Source organism: Leguminivora glycinivorella, chromosome 21, assembly GCF_023078275.1.
Source record: "Leguminivora glycinivorella isolate SPB_JAAS2020 chromosome 21, LegGlyc_1.1, whole genome shotgun sequence".
Taxonomy (NCBI): Eukaryota; Metazoa; Arthropoda; class Insecta; order Lepidoptera; family Tortricidae; genus Leguminivora; species Leguminivora glycinivorella.
In genome coordinates this window covers 2,990,929-3,017,767 of record NC_062991.1, presented here as the reverse complement: position 1 = coordinate 3,017,767, position 26,839 = coordinate 2,990,929, and the positions used below count along the sequence as shown (strand labels likewise).

Genomic DNA, 26,839 nt, shown 5'->3' with positions numbered 1-26,839 from the left:
AGAGTGGGGCAGGAACGGATGTGAGCGGATTCCGACCAGTGGCGGTTTTGTCAACATTTGCCAAACTATTGGAATCCGTGTTACACGCAGCGATATTTCCCCAGGTGGCTGCGAGACTGAGTGAAGCCCAACATGGCTTTCGTCCAGGCCGTAGCACGGAGAGCAATTTGCTGTGCTTTATGAACTATGCGACACAGGAAGTAGACCGGCTAGGCGGACAAGTCGATGTCGCATATTTCGATTTTACGAAAGCGTTCGATACCGTGGATAACGATATACTGTTGGCAAAGCTGGCTTCGATGGGATTTACGCCAAGTCTGATTAGTCTCTTTGCAAATTACTTTAGTAACCGCAAGCAATACGTGGATTATAAAGGCCACGTATCGGATTGTTATCGAACGCTTTCAGGTGTAAGCCAGGGCAGTAATTTGGGCCCCTTAAACTTCAATCTCATGATCAATGATCTTCCGAGTGTTGTAGAGCATGCTACCTGCCTGATGTTTGCAGATGACCTTAAATTGTTGTTGAAAGTCAGGGATGGCAATGATTGTAGAAGATTACAGAGTGACATCGACAAGGTAGTGAATTGGAGCCACAAAAATAAGTTGTCCTTCAATGTGTCCAAATGCAACGTAGTGACATACAGCAAAGCCGTCTCTCCATTGGTACACTCGTATAACATTGAAGGGGAACCAATAACGCGAGTGTCGTCTGTGCGAGATCTGGGTTTGCGGGTTGAGTCGGATCTGTCCTTTAGAAAGCACATAGTAGATACTTGCAAGAAAGCTTTTAGAAACTTAGGCTTTATACTACGCCAGACAAAGGACTTTAAAAACACGGCAACAGTCAGGGCTCTCTATAACGCGCTAGTAAGGAGTAGACTAGAAAGTGGGGCAATGATATGGAACCCTCATGAAGCGAAGTACTCTTTGATGGTAGAAAAAATCCAAAACAAATTTACCAGATATTTGTACTTAAAAGAGTATGGAGTGTATCCGTTTTATCCACTCATGTACCCGACTCTCTTTGTTCTTGGCATGGTAGGTTACACGAAACTGGAAGTGAGGCGAAATCTGTCATTGGCGACATATGTGTTCAAAGTTTGGCGGGGGATCGTGCACAATCCGGAAGTGCTGGGGGAGTTAGGACTGGTGGTGCTGCGCGCGCGCGGGCCGTGCCGCCGCGCTCCGCGCATGCTGGCGCGCCCGAGCGCGCGCACTAATTTGCTAGCTGCAGCACCGTTGGTCGCGGCAATTAATATTTTAAACAAGATCTCGGTTGAAATAGATCTCTTCAGCTGTACTCTTACTAAGTTCACAGAGGCCACTTACAAATATTTGTGTAATTTAAATAAATGAAATTATATATTAGCTAAATAGTGTATATATTAATGGTAGATTTGATATTCCTATTTTAGAATGAAATGTGTATTATTTTAGTAACTTATTTTATATTGAATTTGACATTGAATTTTGTGATAATGATAAGTAATGAACAATAATGTATTTTTAGTGTTAATGTGACTAGTATATAAGCGCTTTGGTTAACACTGTAATGCTTATGTATGCTAAAATAAATGAAATGAAATGAAATAAATGAAATGAAACTATGTATTTAAGTAGTTATGTGCCTTCTTGAGCTTAACATAGTGCTTAGTACAATATTTATTATTAATATTTATATGTAAACTATGTATTTACACAGAACGACAGCGAGTATTCCCGGAGCGACACTGTCCCAATTTTACCCTCCCTGGACCAAAACCTAGTAAGAACCTATCTAGGCTCCCCCGGGAGACCTAGATCTAGCCTAGACTTTGTGGTTTGACTCATCGCTAGACGGTTTGACGCTAAACATACATGTGTATATAAAACATTTATATAAGGACCCACTCACTATCAGCAGGCCTACGTCACTGGCTCGCGGTGAGCGTTAAGTACCTACACGCTAGCCGTTCATTCGAATGAACAAGTGGTCGAGGGGCGCCATGTGTAGTCGCGTGGCATCACGTACCTACTATTCTTCTAAGTTTTAACTTATTAGTATTAGTTAAATAAAGCGTAGTTATTTGTCGTTTTGCGGGCAAGTGAAGGATCTGTTACGTTAGTAACTTATTAATAATCTGTGCTATGAGTGTTAATCAGTCATTCAGCGCTATTATTTTTTAGGGTTCCGTATTTATTGTATTTCTTTTAAGGCGAATGACGAATGCAGATGGTAATCACCGTTACATAGGTTAGGTTTTATCTTATTAATCTTGCCCATTGGACACATTGGTTCTATTTCTATGAAATTACCATACCCGACCGGGGGGCAAATGTACCTGGTCCATTGTTTCCATGTTTTACGATGTTTCCACCGTTTACATATGTAGGCGTCTTCAGTGGATACATGTAGAACTCAACATCATAATGTAATAATGGAAAATGGATCAGTTACAATTGCCCCCCAGTCGAGATTTGACTAGCTGTAGCTTAGTTTTTTTTGATGCATGATTTTTTTATTACAACTAAATTAGCTCTATAGCTTTGCTCTAGCTGATATAGCTTAAAATAAACTGTTGAGGTTACAATTACACAAAATATCGCTAAATGAATCAAACTCAATAAGTTACGCCGTGTCTTGCGTGGGCGACGGTCGCGCGACCGTCGCCGTCGCGTCTCATCGCATCGTCTACTTCCATATCGATAAGGTTTTGATTTCGTATGTGTCGCATCACCGTCGCGCGACCATCGCACGACCGTCGCCCACGCAAGCCACGGCGTTAGAGTAGTATTTAGTACTTAGTGTTAAAAACATTGCAAAATACATCCCAAATTTAAAGAGACTGTTCTCAATGGCAAATACAAATGAGAAATTTTTTAGGATGTTCTGAAACATTGCTTGACAGGACAATAAATAGAGCCGAGTTTCTTGCCGGTCCCTTAGTGGATACCCCCCTCCCAACTGAGGGGAACAGGGAAATCTTCTCGAGGCCGAGGCTTCACGAAACCCAGCCAGCGACATAGATATCTATATCGCGCTTGCGTATTGGCGCGAGCAGAGCCATACGTGTGAATGAAAAGTCCCATCACTGTGTCTGGCTTCGGAGAAATGCCGCCGCTACGGGGCCTGAAATCTTCTCGAGGCTGAGGCTTAGGGTTAGAGCCGGCGTAGCTTTATTTGACGTTCATATGCGCATTGCACAGACCAACCCCTTGTGATATGCCTACTTGAAAAATAAATATTTCATTTTCATGTTTCAAACAAATAGTTGGTTTTAGAAGATTCATCCGAGATTAAGATTATTAGTCACTATTTACTTACATGACTTGATACAACATTATGATATTAGAAATCATCATTACTTGCAATATGTTTAGATTAGTTTAGTACCATTCCGTGAAGGTGAAAGGTTGAGATATATATTGCATGCAAATCAATATTGAATATTCACGATGATAAATCATTTTATTGCCTACATCATGTATTATTTATTACAGCATGGGCTGTAATGGCAAACATTCTTAGGTTGTCTATTTGTACCTTAAAATTGTCTTCCATAAATAGGGATGACGACTACATAAAAATGGCATTCTGTTTAGTCCGTCAGTTAGATCGTCCAAAAATAATGAACATATATTTTTCGCTTTTTCTAATGAATGAAAAAATACAAACATATAGAGCATCAAAGTTCCGGAGTAGGGGCTTGTGACGTCACATCTAAGTCAAAATTGTGCCTAGGCGTGACGTCACGCGAAACTTCAACACACTGTACCGTCGTCATTCTTCGTTTACAAGAAAAAAGAAAAAATGCGTGTCTAAAATTCTTTGATAATCTAACTGACGGACTAATTAGTTTTTTTTTGTCGTCTCGCCTATTCTTGGCTAACCTAACTTATAGCGACCATATCAACATTAAAATGTTTTTAATATGATATTGATGTGGTTACAGGAGAATCTGGAGAACGCCCCGATGCTGAGTAAAGAAGTGGATTTGAACAAGATCTTCACTCCAGCACCTGATGCTGAGGAGCATCTCATCAAGAAGGATCGGAAGTTTGGTCAGTACTAAATAATATACCTATACCTACCATTTTTATTTATCATTATATCATAATGGTGGGAAATAATCATCATGTCTGTCTGATCCTAAGCAGTCACCGTAGCCTATAGACGTCAGCAACTCCAGGGATGTTTCATACGTGTTGCCAACTATTTCAAAACTAGTACATTCCTCTCGCCTTTGGAATATGACTGTATTTTAAGCCTCCGCCACACATAAAGCGTTTTGATAGCGTAGCGTCAGCGGAGCGTTAGCGGAGCGCAACGATAGCGGTGTGCCGGCGGAACGCTGGCGGTCCGCTCGCAATCGCGCTCGTTAGTTCCCGCCGGCGTCCGCTGGGCGCAACGCTAGCGTTCGTCCGGCGCACCGCTGGCCGAGCTTTAAAGGTCCATAATGCTGTATTTTCATTATTATAAATTGGCATACTCTTGGCCACAGACAAGCCAAACGCAAAGACGTGTTGCACACCTCCACCCGGATATTCGAAACACCGGTTGGTTTTGTGTTTCCGGCATCACCAACCCTTCTATATATGGTATATGGGAGTTAAATAACATCCGTGTAGTATTCGATGCATTGCCAACCACCAACAAATACCTCAATAACCGCCAAATGTTCTTTTATTTGTTACTAGTTTTTGCCCGCGGCTTCGCTCGCGTTAGAAAGAGACAAAAAGTAGCATATGTCACTCTCCATCCTTTCAACTATCTCCACTTCAAAAATCACGACAATTCGTCGCTCCGTTTTGCCGTGAAGGACGGACAAACAAACATACACACACACTTTCCCATTTATAATATTAGTATGGATGGTTTATATAAATTAGCGGCATCCTTATATTGCGTAGTAGTTGGCCCATAGTCTCTGTCTCAGCTCAAACCAAATTTTCATAAACCCATTTCTCAAATTTCAGAGAAAACCTTCGCTTCCTCAGCGTTCTACGTTCCCGGCGTCCACCCCACGGTCAAAGAACAGATGGACCTGGCGAGGGCCATCTCCAAGAGTCTCAGTGACCAGAGCAACCACATGAGCAGAGGACAGAGCATGTATGTCAACAGGAAGAAGAGATCCGTGAAATGGGTGCACGAAGGCAGAGGTGAGTCTGAAGATGTTTACCTAACGGTGACAAATGACAATAGTAGTTTCTCGCTGACAAGTAGATTTGACGACAGAGGTAAGATTGAGCTGTTTTTATACAGTAGCCAGATTATGGAACATCATTAGAGTCTCAGTGACCAGAGCAACCATATGAGCAGAGGACAGAGCATGTATGTCAACAGGAAGAAACGATCCGTTAAATGGGTACCTACACGAAGGCAGAGGTAAGGCTAAGATGTTTACCTAACGGTGACAACGTATTCGTTTATTGATGTTTATTGATTGATTCAAATGGCTTTACAGTGATCCGTCGGTGACGTGCATGTTGACAGAGGTAAGATTGAGCTGCATATAATAGTCCAGATGATAGAGTAGTGAACTTGACTTGAGGCATCTCCAAGAGTCTCAGTGACCAGAGCAACCACATGAGCAAGAGGACAGAGCATGTATGTCAACAGGAAGAAGAGATCCGTCAAATGGGTGCACGAAGGCAGAGGTGAGCATGATGATGTAGAATACCTAACAATGACCACGCAATAGTAGTAGTTTTTATAGAATTTCACTGTGACATCAGAGGTAAGATTGAGCTGTTTATGTCATAGCCAGATTATAGAACTTATGACGTGCGTCTTGCCAAGAATATAGAAGAACAACCACAAGAGCAGAGGGCCAAGCATGCACGCCAATCGCAAGAAGCGATCCTTCAAATTGGTGAATGCCCTTCATTCAGGGGTGAGTTTGAGATGTTTGCCTAACGGTGACAATGTATTAGTCATGTAATCATGTTTACCAATAAATAAATAAATAAATAAATAAATAAATAAATAAATTTGTAGTATTTTTCAAATCGCTTAACGATGACGTCGGTGAAAATTGGGTGTTAGTATGGAGGCAAAGGTAAGATTGAGCAGTTTATATCATGGTCAGATTATAGAACTTATCATGTACTTAGTGTGTATTAGAGCTTAAATGATGTAAGATTTGTTGGACTTAGCAAAGCAAAAACCTGTTTAATAGTTCATACTTACTCCTAATAGTATATTTCCAAAAAAGTGTTTTGGTCAATTTATGTAAAGATTACTATTATTTTCCAGGTCGCAACACAACGAATCTATCCACCACACCGACGCCGACACCGACCCACGACACCCCCTACCGCCCACCATCAAGTCTCCGCAACCAGAAGACCTACCCCAAATCAGCATTAAAACACCCCCTCCCCAAAATGGAGCCATTCCCAGTCTCCCCACCAACTATTATAGTTAAAAACCAGGAGGTCCCTATTCCTATGGCGCCAACTAAGTTGAATGATGTGTACGCGGCGCCTGTCAGTCCGAGACTGCCTTTAGTCTCAGGACCGAACTTCAATGTGGCACCGCGCGGGTGGGGGGAGATGAAGGATTATTACAGACCCGTGGCGTTAGATGTCGCTGGGGCGGCTCCACGTTATTCTGATTTTTAGTAGTTTTTTTTTTCTCTGACACCCAATTTGTTAGAAACGTAAGCAAAAAAATGTCGCTAAAAGATTGCTTTGGAAAATTTTAATTCGGCGACTCTGTGAGGCTACTTTGAGGATTTTTTTTTAAATTAACGACCCGGATGCACCTATTTTAAGTATCATGATTTTATTCAGTCCAAGTACTTACTAAATCAGATGGGATACCATTTGACGAATTAGGGCAATCTATTATTTTGGTTCATAAAATAAATAAAAACATAAGTGCACAGAAATAAAAAAAATATCTAGATGATATTAAGCGCATAAATTACGATTACCAAATAAGTAACAATTTTTTTTTAGATATAACGAGTTTTTTTTTACTGTTAAATGACGATGTTTTTATGTTTGTAATTTAAATTGATTTGTTTAAATGTATCTTTATAAAACGATTACATATCAGCGAAAAAAAAATGCCTGAAAAAACAAATGCTTTTTGTAAGAGTTTGCTAGTATGTTTTGTTTTAGAATATTTTATTATATATATTGAGGAATGTATGAGGTTTTGAGATGATAAAAAGCGAATCATAAATCCAGTCAATAAAACTAGTCATAAATTATTATAAAATAATAAGAGCGAAATATGTACAATATTAGAATGAAGTACGTACCTATTGATTTAAGTCCTTGACAAATTATTTATTTTGTTATAATTTTTATACCCTTCAAAACAAAATCCGCATTTATTGTTTAATGTTGTTTTTGTTTGTTTATACATACCTAGTTCCATTTTACACAGATAATATATATATAGTGAGTTACACAATTAATACACAATATTTAATATTAGTTTAAATATTATAAAAAGTTATTTACAAATACAATACTAAAAGCTAAATATAGATATCAGTTTTTTATTAGAACTAAATACATATATTTTAGTATTAAAGTAATATTTAATGTTCCTTGTCATTTTTGTTTCTGTATATCAGTGTTAAATATTTTATTGAGACTAACTAACTTTGTTTTAAATTACATATTTAAATGCAAATAATGATGTCAGAACATTTAACTGTTAATCGTTTGATTCATTTATTGTTTACTGTGAGCACAGATATCTGAGTCATGGATGTTTTCTATATTAATGTTATATATTATATATCGTTGTTATTACCCACAACACAAGCCTTCTAGAGCTTGCCGTGGGACTCAGTCAATCTGTGTAAGAATGTCCTACAATATTTATTTATTTTATTTATTTATTTATTTAATTATTATTTATTGCAGTCATCCACGTTATTAATAGACATAGTTCATTCATTTTATATACCTACTGTAAAATAAAATAAATGGAGTATAATATAAGTATTGTAACTGTATTTGATTTGTTGTGATTGTGATACTTTGTTCGTGAAAATAAATGATAAAACAACCAGTCTTCTTATTTATTTTCATTCCCTAGGTTAGGATTTTTACAAATTGTTATAAAATACAATACAAAAGTAACACAGAAACATTTGAAAATATACATAATATAAAAAAAACATGCAATATTTAATTATTGACTGTAAGCGATAAGGCGATCCAAACATTATGTTTAAGAAAATTAATAAGCTCACAATCAATGCATTTACCTAACTAAAACAATTAGTGATAACGATTATTTCAAAATAAATCTCAATAAATTAAACTTTAATAATAAATTACAATTGTTTATAGTTAAATAAAACCAATTACTTAAAGCAAATGTTGACACATGGTCAAGCTATCTCAGCATTTTAATATTTTCTTCTTTATCATCAGAATCCTGCTCCTCTTCAATAAACCGTCCATGGTTAAAGTAATAAAAAGAAAAGGTAGGAAATGACACCACAAACCCCCCAAAAAATTTTGTCGGTTCATGTGCCAAACACCATGTAAGTAAGTGATTTAAATATCCATTAGTTTATTCGTTAACAAAATTCCTCAATAAGGGTGTCATTGGACGAACGATGGCCACTTAATAATATGAACATTGATTATTTAGTATTTACTATTGAAGTATATTAATAGTTCAACACACCAAGTAGTGTTGAACTACTCATATTCACTCTACTTGAAAAACTGTTGACAAAGTTTAATTTTATCCCCTAAGTGTAGTCTACCAGTCAGCTTTGGGAACTATAGTCACTCATTATTGTTAAATTACTTAAATTGTTCGTTTTTGGTGTAAGAAAAACTGTTGACAAAGTTTCATTTTATCCCCTAGAGTGCTAATAGTTAATTTATAGTATTTTATTCAACAGGCGTTTAAAGGAGGTCAAGAAATAAGTGGCGTAATAATATCATACATGTATCATCAATCAAAATTCAATTCTACCAGTCAGCTTTGGGCATCAAATTAAAATCTGCATAGAATTACTTTAGACTCTTGTGGATAAAAGGAAACTTTGTATCCATTTTTTTTAACTTAAAGAGAGCCTTTACCAGTTGGTGTGGCGAAAAAATATTCATATACAAAAAAAAACACAAATCTACAAGGAAAATACTAAGAAGCTTTGTATAAAAAAACAAATCAACAGCAGCAAACGGTTTCGAGGAAACAAAAACCAAAGCTTGACAGCAAAATCCATACTTTACTTTATATTATTATAAATAGGAAACTGTGTGTGTCTGTTCGTTTGTCCGTCTTTCACGGGAAAACGGAGTGACGAATTGACGTGATTTTTTAGGTGGAGATAGTTAAAGGGATGGAGAGTGACATAGGCTACTTTTTGTCTCTTTTTACCCCCCCCCCCCTCAATAATACGAGGGGTGGAAGTTTGTACGGAGCTCGAATTTAACGCGTGCGAAGCCGCGGGCAAAAGCTAGTACTATATTTTTAATATGATTATAGGAAAAATGCACCTTCACGTGAAAAGGCATCACCAGGTTTTTCCAATTAGGTAGGTACAGATTTTATAATATACTTAGCTTATGTATAGGTAGTAATAACCAAATATCTAACACACTGGGCACGTTAAATATGCGGCTTTGACCTTGAAATTGTATCGCAAACTCTTATAAAATCCCGCTTTTTAAGGTCAAATGACCGCACCGCATGCGTCATGCACCGTGGCATTGGTATAATACACCATAATATTCATAATTTTACTGAGACTGGAGTACTATGTACTTAGAAGAGAAACCTAACTATGCTCAGCAGTGGGCAACAAGACTGATGTGGTGATGATGATGATGATGATGATGATGATGATGATGATGAATATTAATATTACACATTCCGTAGATAATTGCAGGTAGGTAACTAATTTAAATAACCACTACTTATTTGTTGAGGAGTCAATCTTAATTTCTAAAAACTTTAAACAATCCAACCCTGCCTGTGTGGTGACGGGTTAAGAATTTCACCACCCCCTTTCTTCCCGTGGGTGTCGTAGAAGGCGACAATGGGATATGGGTTAAATTGTGGCGTAGGCGAGAGGCTGGCAACCTGTCACTGCAATGCCACAGTTTCGTTTTCTTTCAACCCCTTATTTGCCAAGAGTGGCACTGAAGCTTTAGTAGTTTCAGGTGTTCTGCCTACCCCTTTATGGGATACAGGCGTGATTGTATGTATGTATGTTTAAATAATCCAATTCCTAAAGTGAGAACTCGTTTTGCGTCTGATTCAGATTATATACATACACAATATTAATAAAAATACAAAACAAGTGCCAAAAGTTGTCTCGGACAAGTTAGGCAGGACTTAGGTCAGTCACAACAGTGCCTACCGCGAATATAACACGTTTTAGTGAATATAAAGTGTCATCATTATTATGGAGTAAGACTTTTGATTGACTTTTTAAGCGAATAGTAAACAAATATTAATACTTAAAAACTATTTGGATCGAGCCTTAGCGTTGTATTGAAAATTCAAAATTATTTCAGACCAATTTTAACTTGATGTCCTAAGCTGGTTGAGTGGTTGTTATTAGAATTGAGCTTTAAAAAGATGATTTTGAATCAGAGAAGTTTAAACGTCATCTAGTTATACACACTTAACATACAGTAGTATTTCCGTAGAGTTGGTGTGGTGAAAAATTTCGTGTTTCACTTGGTGGCAATTTTTTTAAGGCTTTGTGCCTTATTTATTTATTTATTTATCGTATGGCATATATCGTTTCTCTACTATTAAATGTTTAAAAAGTCAGACTGCAGATACTCGATTGCAGTCGTCGACAAGGTCTTAAGATCTGCCAATTCTCCGCTAAATTTGGTGATGGGGCACTCAAAGACAATGTGGTGTACTGTCTGATCCGGGTCACCACATTGGCATTCCGATGACTCGCGCCACCCCCATTTACACCACAGCGACGCGCAGAAACCCTCGCAATGATTCTTTTCTTCAAACCCGTGACCTCCGGATTGAAAGTCGCACGCTCTTACCGCAAGGCCATCAGCGCTTTTTGTAAAACAAATAACTTATCTAATTCAGGCAAGAAACCAGGCCGCGGGCTGAAGCAAGCCGGTCGTTAAAGCCATGCAGGCCGGTGCCTCGAGGTATGCTTCGGGAGGTTCTCATGGAGTTCACAAGCACGTCATCCCTGCATGGCATGCACTACATCACTGAGCGAGGGTTGACCAGGCTTGAGAAGTAAGTACTGTAAAGAGTTTCCTATAGAGATAGTCACCGATTTGAATTTCGAATCTTCTAGGATGTCAAACAGAACGAGTGATAAAAATTCGCGCATTCGGAACACTGGCGTTCCGCTTGCAATCCGCGCGCATTCCGTTCGCAATCCGCGCTCGTTGGTTCCCGCCGGCGTCCGCTGGGCGCAACGCCAGCGTTCGTCCGGCGCACCGCTATCGTTGCGCTCCGCTGACGCTCCGCTACCGCTCCGCCTACGCTATCAAAACGCGCATGTGAGGCCGAGCTTTAAGTGTTCGTTTCTGTAGGTAAATAATCAGCAGTGTTATATTTTCTCATTCGTTTTCAGGATATTCTGGGCTATCTTAACGTTGACAAGCATATTCCTGTGTCTTTGGGCGTGCAGTCGGGCTTGGTATAAGTGGCAGCATAATTCCATGATCATCACCGTCAATGAAGAGCTCATGTCAGCAACGGAGGTATGTAACCTAACGGTGACAAATGTGTTGCTGTTGACCTTATGGCACATCTCGGACACTGGTGACCAAATATAGAGGTATGAAAGAGGCGCGTTCCTAGCACGCATTCTAAGCTCGTGTATGTGAACGCGTACCATGCTTGTATGAGTGAGATATGACAGGTTGACTGTTCGCGTTTTTGACAGGCGGTAACTGTGAGGTAACCGAGAAGGGGTGGGCGGCGCTTTTAGCGGAGAGCACGAGTGGCCATACTGTGCGACAGTACTCTTTATTATACTGTGCTTATGGTGATTTTGTTCTGTTGTATCCTTAACGGTGACAGACTAGTTTTTAAAACCTAACGGTGACGAGGATATTCGTGTGCCTTTGGGCGTGCAGCGAAGCTTGGTTGGTACAAATGGCAGCATAACTCCTTAATTACTGTTAAAAAACAACTCATGTATTGCCAGCCACAGAGGTATGTAACCTACCGGTGACAAATGTGGTCCTGTTGTAAACCTAACGGTGACAAATATATTTCTCTTATATACTTAAATAGCAATGAAAATTTGTTATATTGCACGGTGGAGGTTAATGGTACTCTCCAGCACACATGCAGAAAAGAGCACTTACCCAAAGAGCACTTTGGGCAAAAGAGCACTTTAGGTAAAAGAGCACTTTGGGTAAAAGAGCACTTTGGATAAAAGAGCACTTTGAGTAAAAGAGCACTTTGGGTAAAAGAGCACTTTGGGTAAAAGAGCACTTTGGGTAAGTGTCGAAACTTTGAAAGTTTAAAGGGTCATCTTTACTGTAAAATATTCTACGATACATGTGCGAATGGGAATCTTCAAACTCTTTAGAGTTCCAAAACTCTTCGTTTTAGTTTAATTATTGTATATATTGATATTGTTGTGACCTGTGTTGTACTTACCTGTTTTGAAAGGGTTCATGCTTCGGTGAACTGAATAGTACCTAAATGTAGATGATTTTTCCTTCAGGTGCCATTTCCAGCAGTAACCGTGTGCCCTCAGACGAAATTGAACCAAGACAAATACAACTACACCAAACTCATGCTCGCACTATCACACTTTACTAAGGACTCGAATTTACATCGCGCTACGAAAGAGGAAATAGCTGAAAACATGAAAAAGTAAGAATGTACTACTAACTACTACCACTATATTTAAAAAAAACATAAAAGTTGTACTCGCGTTGCAAGGGTTCGGTAAACCACAAGAAGGGCTTATAAGCGCCTCCATTTTACAAAAAACGAAACAGAAATTAATTTATATGTAATATTCAAACGAGCTCACACTATTTCAGATGGTAACTTCTTGCAGCGGCAGTGAGTGAAATTCGTAATTTCTTTGAAGTCCGACTTACGCTTGACTGTAGATTTCTAATAGGTTTTCCTGTAATTTATAGATTGAAGGCTATCTTGAGATTTTTTTTTAATTAGGTATTTGACTAAAAAATATAAAAAATATATTTTTAAAATACTTATAAAAAGCTCTTTCATTTGATATGTAAGACAATATAGTTAAAAAAAAAAAATTTATTTGCACTTTTACCCCTCAAAAGTATAATTTAATTTTTTTAATTTTATTACATGTCCGTCTTTGGGTGCCCCGTGCCTTTCAAGTTTATCGGTTTAGTAGTTTTGGAGAAAATTGGCTGTGACAGACAGACGCACGAGTGATCCTATAAGGGTTTCGTTTTTCCTTTTTGAGGTACGGAACCCTAAAAAAACAAATACGAAAAAATGATGATTTTCGATTTTTTTGCAGCTTTACTGAACAAACCCCTTTTATGAGACAAATGGGTAACGTTGATCTGATCTGCAAATCTCTTTTATACCCACCGTATTTTCCTGATGCTGACGACAAATTCATTGAAGATATTTTACAGGTAAGCTTCTTCAAAGACTTATCTAACTCCGTATAGACAGATAAAGTCTAAGAAAAAAAAACGTACCTCTGAACCACAAAGAAAAAGGTACGGTGGCCTAGATAGCGTTACACCTTTGGGCAACGCTTGGCAAGATGGCGCTAATATTAATATTTGACATATTAACACATATCAAGCTCAGAATATGGGCCAAATTGTCAAAACTGAGGTTCAAAAGTTTTAAGCATGAGATGGCAGTCTATGCACTGTGATTACACATTTTACTTTGACAGTAACTCTCTATAATACTCGATCCTCATTGACTTCTTCAAATAATATCAACATATCCATATCCATAGTCCGTGAACTTTTAAAATGTGCCTTTCGATTTTAGAGGGTAATAAGAGAAAGCAGTGTAAAAGAGCTGGTAGCCTAGCGGTAAGTACGTGCGACTTTCGTTCCGGAGGTCGCGGGTTCGAACCCCGGCTCGCACCAATGAGTTTTTCGGAATTTATGTGCGAAATGTCATTTGATATTTGCCAGTCGCTTTTCGGTGAAGGAACACATCGTGAGGAAACCGGACTTACTGGACTAATTCCAATAAGGTCTAGTTTACCCTTCGGGTTGGAAGGTCAGATGGTCGCTTTCGTAAAAACTAGTGCCTACGACAAATCTTGGGATTAGTTGTCAAAGCGGACCCCAGGCTCCCATGAGCCGTGGCAAATGCCGGGATAACGCAAGGATGATGATGATGAAGAGAAAACGATTATGTCAGATTTCAACCGAAAACTGAAGGCCCTATTAATATCACGGACGTATGATGATGATGATGACGATACTATGACGTGAGCCGAGAAAATTTGCTTATTTAAACTTATTTCGTCTTTAAACACCCTTTAACCAATTCCCTTGAGTTTTAGTGAACCGATTATACACCCTGTTTTTATTGAATTCCGTTAACTTCAAGGGAAGGTTCTTTAGATCAGATACAATTAATTTCTCTAAGAAACAAGCGTCTTAACTTTTACGGTTAACGAGTTATTAAAATAAGATAATTACTGAACACGTGTGTGACAGCCTTTACTAACTCCTAATGTTATTTGTTTTGACAAGTGCCGTCAATCACTTGACACCAACTTGAATGTAATTCTTAAGGGTCTCTCACACTAATAAATTCATTTATTATGTATGAAAACGATGTAATTTTTTTTTTGCGAATTTAACTATAACGTGATATACAGAATGGTTCCTGATAATGAACCTAACGACGTGTCGAATTTAACGGAAAACCAAAAAACACGGTGTATGATTAAATAATTTTGGATCCAGTTTAAGCACTTTTTTAGGGTTTTATTAGGGTACCCCCCCTACATGTAAAGTGGGGGCTGATATTTTTTTTCATTCCAACCCCAACGTGTGATATATCGTTGGATAGGTATTTAAAAATGAATAAGGGTTTACTAAGATCGTTTTTTGATAATATTAATATTTTTGGAAATAATCACTCCTAAAGGAAACAAAAGTGCGTCCCCCCCCTCTAACTTTTGAACCATATGTTTAAAAAATATGAAAAAAATCACACAAGTAGAACTTTATAAAGACTTTCTAGGAAAATTGTTTTGAACTTGATAGGTTCAGTAGTTTTTGAGAAAAATACGAAAAACTACGGAACCCTACACTGAGCGTGGCCCGACACGCTCTTGGCCGGTTTTTTATGAAATTGTATTTGCATAGGGTGCACTCTTTTCGGGTTTCCTTTTTTTCACATTCGAATTTTAATGTACTTATGTTACAGGCAGCACCAACTTTAAAAGACATCTTCCTGAACCTGAAATGGCGTGGTAAGATAATAACGCCAAGCCACGACGTCCAGAGTTACTTGTACCCGGTGCTGACGGCAGAAGGACTGTGTTTCACCTTCAACGGGCTCGCGGCTGACGAGATATTCAACACTGACAAGTAAGTTTAAGTTTACAGACTTAAGAGGATACGGTAGCGAAAATGCTAAAATGGAAAGGAGCCCTCCTTTCAACTTGGGAATTTTAGTTAAATATACAAGTGTTATTAACTGTTTATCGAAAAAATTGTCCATTAAGAACCACTCAGTCAAAAGATATTTCAAAAAAATCTTTAAAATCGAGGTTCCGCTCTCGACTCTTTCCTCCTTCAAAAGTTAATCAATCGGAACGAAAATGAGAATCTGAATAACAATGAAATAATCTATGTCGGACCGTTTAGCTTTTTTGGTTAATTGTTACCAATCTTGAGTATCACACCTTTTTATGCGCCACAATGAAAAAGGCCGTTTATGGAAGTTTTTGATTGGCTTTAGAGTCTTTAAAAAGCAGAACAACTAGGAACCCTTATAGTTTCGCCGTCACTTGTCCGTCGACGGATAATCTTTTTACTTTTACCATATTTAATTTTGCACCCTTATGACACAATGTACATATTATTATTATCCACTTACTTATGTAGGGTTTTCTTTTATTAGTTTATTATTTTGTATGTTTTTGTCTTTTCAGCGTCCAACCCAAGTACATTCTATCCGATGTAAATAAATACAGAAGTAAGGGCTGGTCACCGGAACAAGGTTATTTCAGCACAGAACAAAAAGATGGAGACAATCGAACTGACAAACTGTATCCCAGACGTGGCGAGGTACCTTATCCTTTATCATAAATAATAACCTGAGTAAAGTCAATCAATCCATCAAATTATTTATTCATGATATGCTTAAAACTAATCATAAGTAGATACATATCAGCAGCGGCTGGTCCCATACAAGCCGATTCCCACCTTCTGCCTAAAATTAATTAAGTACTTACTAGTAAAGTACCTAATGTTAAGGTAGGTTTCTTTTTTTTTCGTCAGTCGCCACTGGTACATATACAAAAGGTATGACTTAAACTACATACGAATAAGTACGATGCATTTGAGGGTGAATTTCAACATACTCGAAATTTGCCTAATTTTGGTGGATTTTTTTAGTTTTGTAATTTTTGTTGAAATTTTGTACTGATGTTACATAACTAATTATTAGCAATGTTATGTATCAATGACCTTTCATTATAATAAGTAGTTTTAGAGAAATTACGATTTCAATGACATGGTCGCCACCAAAATTGGTCTACCCACAAAAATAAAAAATAAAATCAAAAATAAAGCCTTTTATTCATTTTTCTATTATTTTCTACTTGAAATAATAAACTTTTAACATGTAATAAATACTTTTCAAATAGAAACAAAAACGTTACTGCCCTCAATATGTTCACCACCAAAATTTATGCAATTTTGGTGGAAAAGTATTACGACCCACCAAAATTAGATATTTTTGTGTGGGGCGGACCAATCCAGCAAGGTATGACACTTGTGTCATGTCTAAATGCAGGAACGAACCTGAATGGTCATGTTACGACACGTTTGTTAGTCTTGCTGCGTCTCGTTTAACCATAAAAATGATTTCAATACTTACCACCAAAATTGGTTCTTTCCCCCGGACAACTTTTTGTGCTCAGTTATAAGTGTCAAATTGTATAATAATATTGACTTATGTCATCTTAAAATATACTTAATGTAATAAAGAATGAAGTTATGGCAAGTTATCTTTATAGCTGCGGATTTACAGGATTTACCATAGCAATAATCCGCTAAAAACAGGCTCTGGACGCTACACCAAAATTAGAATTTCGATGGAAAATTATTTTTAAATAAATATACATAACACTTGTAACAATTTGCAATGTTGCCGAAGGTAGTATTTTAGGATTGGTTTTCATAAAAAAAATAAAAACCCGGAAACAATTAGCCCACACAATGAATTTCAGCTCCGCCACAAAAAAATCACGCTGAGAAATTCACCCTTGAAAGTTAAACATGAAGTAGATGGAACCTGAAAGTCAGCTCTGATATGGCGCTGATCTTCCGACGAGACCATTTGTACCACGCACGCAGCCAGCATTGTAACATTCAAAACACATTTTTTTACAATATCCCGTGGAGCGCTCTCCCGTTTCGCCTCAATTATATACAGGGTGTAAACCTAATACGGGCGAACCTCTTAACGGTGGTGAGTATAGGACATAAAAAATGGAATTAGATAACTTTTACTTAAAATTTAAATATTTTTTTTATCCATATAAAATAATTCGGCCCGCAACGTAATGCAAACACACTCGCGTTAACCGCTCGTTGACAGTTGTCATTGATTGTCATCGCAACCACGTTTACAGTACATTGCTGCTGGGAAATTTTTCAAAAATTAATTATGGGCTGAAGATTAAGAGTAACTCAAAAACACCTCTTAATTAATGATAACATTATTGAATTATATGCCTGGTTTCATTTATCGCCCTTATTACGTTTACGCACTGTATAATTATGTTATGGACACTGCGTTTATAGGACGCTCCACGGGATATCTTACACAAAAAGTATGTTTTAATATTTTTGTCGATTGGGATAGGTACGGGTTGAATTGTGGTGTGGCCGACAGGCTACAATGTAGGTCACTGCAATATCTTAATTTTGGTTCCTTTTCTTTCAATCCGTTGATTACTAGTTGTGGCAATTAAAGTTGATCAGTTTCATGTGCTCTGCCTACGCCTATTCGGAATACAGGCGTGATTTTATTTAATTACGTATTTTTTATACTACGTCGGTGGCAAACAAGCATACGGTCCGCCTGATGGAAAGCGCGCGGTCACCGTCACCTAATTGTATGTACGCCTGCAACTCAAGGAGTATCACGTGCGCGTTGCCAACCCGTTGGAAACTTGTAGGTACACTCCTTATGTATTTGAAACCTATTTAAACGAAGCCTATGATGTTTATTTTATTCTTATTCTCCAGGAAAGCAAGCTGGATTCTCCTGACTTTAGATTGACCCTGCAGGACACTTTGCGCCGGGATTTTCTCTGCGACGGCACCTTTTTCCAAGGTTTCAAGGTCAGTTTCATCCTGAAATGTAATTATAAGTTGAAGTTGTGGGACAAAGGCTTTCATGTCGGCCACCCAAGGACCCGGTGTCTCCATGGCAAGCGCCGCAAACTTGTAGTCCTTAAAAGCAAGGACGAGTATTTGGGGGCGTATTCTTTGGCTATATGAGATAATGCTCATTAGCTATCCTTCTTCTTCAACCTTGCTTTTTCCCGGCCTAGGCAGGCTAGGCTCCGCTTCCCGGCCAGGGCCCGCTTTTCTGCTCAGTTTTTAACCCACGACGCAAAACGACGGGATCTGTCTGTCTGTCTGTATGTGTGTGTGTCTGTCTGTGGCATCGTAGCTCCTGAACGGATGAACGGATTTAAATTTAGTTTTTTTGTCTGAAAGCTGAGTTAGTCGGGAGTGTCCTTAGCCATGTTTCATGAAAATCGGTCTACTATGTCGCGGTCGGTAACTATGTCAAAATTTTTATTTTGTGGTTAGGTTATCTAAGCTTCGGCATTCTCAGGCTCATCGGCCTCCTATCACCTAAAAATCCAAACGTTATTTTATCTACAGGTGTTCCTACATCACCCGGCAGACCTTCCACAGTCGACGCTTAACTACTACGCTGCGCAAGCGCACGAGCGCGTCACTTTAGCTGTCAAGGTCAACGTAGTCACCACTTCTGACTCACTGACTGACTATACTACTGAACTGTGAGTGTAGTGTATAAACTATATAACCTGTAGGTCCTAGCTCATAGCAGACTCTTCTTAGCTGTGAAAAGTGGCTACTACTTCTGACTCACTTGACTCACTGCTCTACTGAACTGTGAGTGTATTATGGTGTATAACCAAGGGTTACACCACACTACATACATCTTACCTGACGCTTAACTGTCATGAGAGTGTCACTTTAGTTGTCAACGTCAACGTTGTCTACTGACATAGTGAGACTATGACTACTGAACTGTGAGTGCCGAGTATATACCTGTAGGTATATACCCTAACCTATAGGACCTGTAGGTGTCCCTAGCACACTCCAACTGTCGGGTCAACAACTTTACTCAATAGTGAGTAACCACCTTAAAGATAACAGAATTACATTAAACATATAGGTAGCAACAGGCGGTTTTATCGCTGTACACAGACACACAAGACAACCTTAGGGTAGCAGGAAATAAAGAATAGACATTTTGAAAATGGTACACAAACACTAAGCAGTACTGAGTTGTAGTAGTTATATAACCCTATAGATGTTCTAAATTATGATAACCCTTTTTATTTTGCAGACGTCAATGTTACTTCCCTTCAGAAAGGGCTCTGAAGCACTTCAAACTGTACACACCAAGCAACTGCAGACTGGAATGTCTTACCAACCATACTATAGACAGCTGCGGCTGCGCCCATTTCTATATGCCACGTGAGTGTAGTATGCATTTATAAATGTTTGGCAGACGTGACACTGTTGCTACCTGTATCGAGTAGTGGTACTGATAATTCACGCTATTTGACGCGTGATTGTCGCTAGATGTCACTTAACTGTGCCTATACAAATAACCCGCATTTACTGATGTATGAAGTTCTCAGTTCTTCCCTTACTTATTCCTTAATCTTAAATCATGCATCGAAAGGTTAAGTAACGGAGACCTATTCTTCTTTGGCAACTAGATGTGAAACAGGAATATCATTTCTTTTTAGGCAACTAGTTGCGTAACAATATTATTCATTATTTTTCATCAACTGGTTGCGACACTTGGTTGCCAAAACGGCCGGAGGGGCATCATTTCAAAATCAACTGTAGATAATGGTCGCATGTGAATTTCGATCGCAGGTTGACTTCGGTACATCTTGGTACAACCAAAACGCATTAAGTAGGTAATTGAAAAAAATGTGAAACTAAAACTTTGATTTGGTAATAAATATAAATTAATCCCGTCTCGTGTGGTGACGGGTTAAACATTTCACCCCCCTTTCTTCCCGTGGGTGTCGTAAAAGTCGAGTGTGGGATATGTGTTAAATTGTGGCGTAAGCGAGAGGCTGGCAACCTGTCACTGCAATGTCACAATTCGGATGTCTTTCAACCCCTTTTTGCCAAGAGTGGCACTGAAAATTAGTAGAAGTTCATGTGCTCTGCCTACCCCTTTATGGGATACTACAGGCGTGATCGCGCTTGCGTATTGGCGCGACAGAGCCAGCGGCGTATCGCTTTCGTTTGGCGTCGGAGAAATGCCATTCGGCTATGATTATATGTATGTTATATGTTATAATATGTAATTTATTTTCAGACGATAGTGAAACTCCTTTGTGCACAACAGAAAAGAACAGAAAGTGTGTCGAAGAAGTTCTAGGTGAGTTTCAATAGTATAATACTGCACCAAACTAAGGTTTCTGTTTAGCCCAATGGTGGTAGAGAATGCCTTAATGCTGTCCGCCATTTGTACTCTTTGTTTGTAAATTTTTGAAATAAAGTTTAAATAACCTGCCTGTTTGCCTGTGTGGTGATGGGTTAAGAATTTCACCACCCCCTTTCTTCCCGTGGGTGTCGTAGAAGGCGACTATGGGATATGGGTTAAATTGTGGTGTGGGCGAGAGGCTGGCAACCTGTCACTGCAATGCCACAGTTTCGTTTTCTTTTAACCCCTTATTTGCCAAGAGTGGCCCTGAAGCTTTAGTAGTTTCATGTGCTCTGCCTACCCCTTTATGGGATACAGGCGTGATTGTATGTATGTATGTATGTAAGTTTAAATAAATAAATAATCTCGAGACGAGCACCATGCAACATTTTTTGGATTTATGATCCGATTGTTATTTTAAACTGACTTGAGTTCCATTATTCGGAAAATTTAAGTGTAACTTTATGTGTGTGTGTGTGTGTGTGTGTGTGTGTGTGTGTGTGTGTGTGTGTGTGTGTGGAAAGCTAAAGGACATAAATCATTCTAGAACACTGCCGACTTACCTACTCAGTTTTATTAATATGAACTAGAGGGACGCGACATCGACGGCTGCTGATGCCTATTGGGCATTTACTGTTTAAAAACGAAAGGAACCTCGACACAAAAGAAGAAGTTTTATCAATAGTTCTTTTCTGATATTCAATATACACCGTGTTTTTATTAAAATCCGTTAACTTTAAGGGAAGGTCCTTTAGATCAAATACAAGTAATTTCTCTAAGAAACTAGTATTCTGAACTGTTACGGTTACCGAGTTATTAAAAAAATAACAATAATTACTGAACACGTGTGTGACAGCTTTTAGCACTTCCTATAATGTTATTTCATTTGTTTTGATGTGCTGTCAATCTCTTGACACTAACTTGAATGTTATCCTTAAGGGTCTCTCACACTGATGAAATTATTATGTATGAAACCGATGATTTTTTTTTGTGATTTTAATTTGGGTGGTTCCTGATAATGAACCTAACGTGTAGAACGTGTAGAATTTAACAGAAAACAAAAAACCCTTTGTACTATCATTTGTTCCCCCTTAAAATATTATTTTCTCAAAGAGGTTGACTGGAAGAGATCCCATTAAGGGATAAGTCCGCCTACATTGTATATTACTGACTCTGTAACTGTGTCTCCTTTGTTTCCTTTATGTACAATAAAGCTTATACATACATACATACATAAAATATAAGATAACCTATATTCCAGGTCATTACGTGACCAGCGAAGGAGAATTCAGCACCAACAGCACAGACAGCTGCATCTGCCTCCAGCTGTGTCACAGCGTGCAGTACGAAGCCGAACCTGTCAGGACCAACTTTGATTTCACCGCCTTTGATGAAGCTAGGCACAAGTTCACGAACGAGCTGTATGGGCTGAGTAACCCGTATAAATCTCAAATCGAAGGGTAAGGAGAATAGAATGATCCTCAATCAGGTTTAAAACTTTGTGGTCAAGTGTAAGCCCATTCAATAATAATAAAAAAAAAGAGTATGAGTCAGAACCTGTTAGGACCAATTTTGATTTCACCGCCTTTGATGAAGGAACAAGTTTACCAACGAGCTAATATGGGCTGAGTAACCCGTACAAATCTGAAATCGAAGGGTAAGGAGAATAGAATGATCCTCAATCAGGTTTAAAACTTTGCTACCTAAGAATATGAGTCAGAACCTGTTAGGACCAATTTTGATTTCACCGCCTTCGATGAATGCACAAATTTACCAACGAGCTGATATGAGTTGAGTAACCCGTAAGTAGGTATAAATCTCAAATCGAGGGGTAAGAAAATAAATAAATAAATATTGGGGACACCTTACACTAATCAACTTAGCCCCAAACTAAGCAAAGCTTGTACTATGGGTGCTACTGCTAAGCGACGATATACATACTTAAATAGATAGGTATATATAGATATATATACATAGAAAACATCCATGACTCAGGAAAGGACAGGAAAGGACATCTGTGCTCATCACACAAATAAATGCCCTTACCGGGATTCGAACCCAGGACCGCGGCTTAGCAGGCAGGGTCACTACCGACTGAGCCAGACCGGTCGTCAATAGACTTATTAGTCTTACTCTCCCTATGGCTCTTCTGTAGGGGTGTGACAGAACCAGACTGCGTTTCCATTGCCAGTTGCCACGTAGCGTTAATGATTGTCACTTTGGATTAGCAATGCACGGACGAGAAGTTTCCAAAGTTGCAGAACATTCCTCATGAGAATTTTCGGTAACTTCTGAGAATGTTCTCGAGAACGAGAATTTATCAGAATACCTAGTAACTTCGTAGTTTTTACCATCATTTCGTCGAACTCAGCAAGTCAAGACTCAAGACGTAGTCCCGTGGTAGTGCGCTGGCTTCGTATGCCGATGTTCTCAGGTTCGATCCTGACAGAGATTTTTTTGTTTTTATTTTGTTTGTTTTTTTTTTGTATATACATATATTGGCATGACCAAAAACAGGCATCATGAAGTAATAGTTCGGTACGTAATATAAAAAAGTCAGGACTAAAACTGTAAAGTGTGAAAGTCGAAATATTCCCTGAAGTATAGTGAGAATTTAAGCAACTTATTGGTAACTTATCACTTATCAACAAAATAGCTAACTGTAATAGACAATATTATATGTATAATAACATATAGTTTTATTTATGCCCATTTAAACATTATTTCATGTACGAGTATATTCCCTCGTTTAAATAATAAATTGCATGTTGCGGGAATGTTCTGCGAACATTCTCAAGAATGTTTCCGCTTTTTGGGAATGTTCTGCAATGTCTACATTACTACTTCCAGGGCCGGATTAAGGGTAGAGCGAGTGGAGCGGCCGCTCTAGGCGCCACATGATAAGGGGGCGCCAAAATCGAGAATGTGGAAAAATCCATACAGAAAAAATTATACATTGTGTGGGCGCGCACATTTCACAAAATGGCGAGAGGAGTCGGGAATTAATACACCTATTGAAAATCTAGATTTGTAATTCAGATTAAGTGGAAAGTTGCACCACATAGCCAACATATTTATACCAACATTCATAAAGGCGCTGTTGCTAGGGCGTCGTAAAAGGAGGATTCTATTAGCCCTTGACGAACCACATTGTTTTGCGGCCCAAAGACAAAGCTACGTCGTTATCCAAATGCAAAAATATGAGTCTATCCGATAGTCCAAAGCGGAGTGCCTCATAAAGCCAAAGGCGCGAAAAGTCTCAGAGAGGCGCAATTTTGTGAGTCACAGGAGATGAGCGAACTTCAAAGGACTAAGATCCCGAAGGGCACTTAGTGGCAAAATAATTACAACTCTCAAATGGGCATCCTGACGGTGACGATAGAATTCACAGTTAATGTCTTAATTACAACTCTTAGTTTTATAAAAATAATAGTGATGGTGAAATATAAGGCCTAATAGTGGGGGACATAGGCGCCCTGTGAAGTCAAAATACCCCAAAATATGCCAAAGACCGCAGCTCTGCAATTGATCAAAGCTTGGAAACTCGCTGCTTCCCCGCTAGCGGGTTGAGTTTTAATAAATTGCGTCAATAGGAAAAATAATCGTAGTAATAAATTGCGTCAATAGGATAAATAATTTACATCAGTTCTCTTTTAGTTACTTACGAAAAATTCTGCGCGCACAGCTCTCGCGTTTTCATTTCAAGTCTGACTTCTTGACTTGGCCACTATAGTACTTTTGTTTGTTATTTTATGTACCTACATGATATCGACGTTCAGCCCCACGTAATTATACTAGGGTGCGACTGAGAAAGTTCAACCCTTGTCCCTTTTCTGTATGATGAAATCCATAAATTCTGTACTGCCTTGCGGCATTACTATGAAAAAAATTTCGCGCTCGCTACGCTCGCGATTTTTTTATCTACGTCGTAAAGCTTCTTTCCAAGGGCGCCGAAATTCAAACTCGCTCTACCCTGATCGAATGCACGGGCCGGCGCTGACTACTTCGGATAGGCTATCGACGAGCTTATGTTGGTGCTATATGGAAAATTTCACCCATATGGGATAGCTTGCTGCTTTTGAGAATTTTAGAGACTGCTTTACGAAGTCACTTGGTTTCTTTATAGTACCAAACTAAAGACCAGTAAAGCCCATGTTGTCAAGAACAAACTTATTCATTTGTCGGAATGGAACAAACTTATTCATTTTACTAGTGGAGTGAAACAGGTAAGGACTAATGGACAAAAAAAACTAAATCAAAATCGGATCCGTTCAGGCTACGATGCCACAGACAGACACACACACAGACAGACAGACAGACAGACAGACAAACAGACAGAAACGATACACAAAGATAAACAACCCCTTCGTTTTTCCCGTAAAAACGAACAAAAGATAAACAATCCCGTGCAAATAAAAGAGATACGGCTATATTAATAGCTCACCGCGGGGCGAGTAACTATAGACATCGCCGTGTTTCTTTTATTTACATCGGTGTGATTATCTTTTGTTCGTTTTTATAGCCGATAGTTTACTAGCTCGCGGTGGGACCAGTGCCTATGTCAGGACCAACATTGATTTCTCTGGTTTTGACGAGACTAGGCACAAGTTCTCGAACTAGACGTATGGGTTGACTAATCCGTATTATGTTTGAAGGCTTACCAGAATCGAGATGTACTTCAAGGACGCTCAGTTCGTGACGATGCGTCGTAAGGAGCTGTTTGGAGCGACGGACTTCTTGGCCGAATGTGGGGGGTTAGGAGGGGTCTTCCTAGGATTCTCCTTCCTCAGTTTGGTTGAGCTGATCTACTTCTGTACTCTAAGGTATGTTACTCCTGGGTGCGTAGCCGAATGGCACAAACGCTCACGAAACGCTCACGAAACGAAACGCTCGTAGATATTTATCTCTATCGCTCTTGCGTATTGGCGCGACAGACTCACTACCTTTTGCGGCGTTTCGTTTTCGTTTCGCGGTGTAGAAATGCCATTCGGCTACAGGGCCCGGGATCTGTGCGACAGTCTTCTTGGCCGAATGTGAGGAGTCGAGGGGATCCAGGGTGGCTAGCCGAATGGCACAATCGCTCACGAAACGCTCACGAAACGAAGCGCTAGTAGATATCTATCTCTATCGCGCTTGCGTATTGGCGCGACAGAGCCAGCGGCGTATCGCTTTCGTTTGGCGTCGGAGAAATGCCATTCGGCTACGGGGCCTGATGACTGAAATGTGAAAACAAGGTTGTCATTTCAAAATCTAAAACAACCTACGAGTAACCTGCTGCCAACTACTAAGTACCTAACAAAAAAGTTCCCACAGGCCATAATATTTAAGTAAAGCATGTTTCAGAACATGTAATGTAATGTACGTACTGGGGGGTTATCTTGATGTACTAAAGCCGTTAAATTTAGACCGAGAGAAAGGGACACAGTTATACCGCTGCTACACAGCTAAACTGAACGGTTTTAGTAGGGTAAACTCGCCTCATTCGGTGACACGCCTAATTCGGTGACACAATCAAAAATCGTCTTTCGAAATAGTGCTTCTAAGCTTGTATCACCGAATTAGGCGTGTCACCGAATGAGGCAAGTTTACCCTACTTTATGGTAACCACATAATTTGCCAATTAATGTTTTCAGGTTATTCTGCAAGTTCAGTCGTCAAACTAATGAAGAGAAAGAAAATAATTGTAAAACAGTGTCCAATGCCAACGAACTGCAGCCATATGAAGGGACTAGGGTCGCCAAAGAGTAAATGTGCTGATCTGATAACTACTGCAAAGTTACTGTTAGAAAATAAATAAATACAATAGTTACTTGTTTTACAAGGGGGCAAAGTTGTTGTTTAACCGCACGTGCCAATATTGATACCCGAGCAAGCGAAAGATTCCAATATTGAATCAAAAAGTGGAATCTTGAGCGTTGCAAACCCTTTCAAGCACGAAGGTTAAACAAACTTTGCCGCCGAGTGAAACACAAAATTTTTCACCACA

The 26,839-nt window shown here is 38.9% G+C and overlaps 2 protein-coding genes across 11 annotated transcripts in view; both read left to right on the top strand.

Annotated features, from left to right (window-relative positions):
* The window catches only part of LOC125237608, a 49,554-nt gene extending 41,877 nt beyond the window's left edge, over positions 1 to 7,677 (top strand). For 7 of the 10 annotated variants that reach the window (XM_048144767.1, XM_048144761.1, XM_048144763.1 and 4 more), the window contains 5 exons: positions 1,705 to 1,767; positions 3,935 to 4,043; positions 4,959 to 5,112; positions 5,611 to 5,639; positions 6,238 to 7,677. In XM_048144767.1, coding sequence (XP_048000724.1) covers positions 1,705 to 1,767; positions 3,935 to 4,043; positions 4,959 to 5,112; positions 5,611 to 5,639; positions 6,238 to 6,605 — 723 coding nt within the window. In that variant the 3' untranslated portion in view covers positions 6,606 to 7,677. Of the gene's footprint in view, positions 1 to 1,704; positions 1,768 to 3,934; positions 4,044 to 4,958; positions 5,142 to 5,610; positions 5,640 to 6,237 lie in introns of all 10 variants that reach the window. The other 3 variants (XM_048144768.1, XM_048144769.1, XM_048144762.1) reach the window with 2 other exon arrangements.
* Positions 7,678 to 10,287: 2,610 nt separating this feature from the next.
* LOC125237605 (pickpocket protein 28-like) lies at positions 10,288 to 26,761 on the top strand. The gene is made up of 14 exons (XM_048144759.1): positions 10,288 to 10,383; positions 11,038 to 11,196; positions 11,540 to 11,669; positions 12,647 to 12,798; positions 13,436 to 13,556; positions 15,331 to 15,494; positions 16,061 to 16,196; positions 18,387 to 18,482; positions 19,035 to 19,174; positions 19,750 to 19,880; positions 20,746 to 20,808; positions 22,115 to 22,313; positions 25,509 to 25,676; positions 26,487 to 26,761. Exons 1-14 carry the CDS (start codon positions 10,379 to 10,381, stop codon positions 26,599 to 26,601), a joined length of 1,779 nt encoding a protein of 592 aa, XP_048000716.1. The 5' UTR covers positions 10,288 to 10,378; the 3' UTR covers positions 26,602 to 26,761.
* The last annotated feature ends 78 nt before the right edge of the window (positions 26,762 to 26,839 follow it).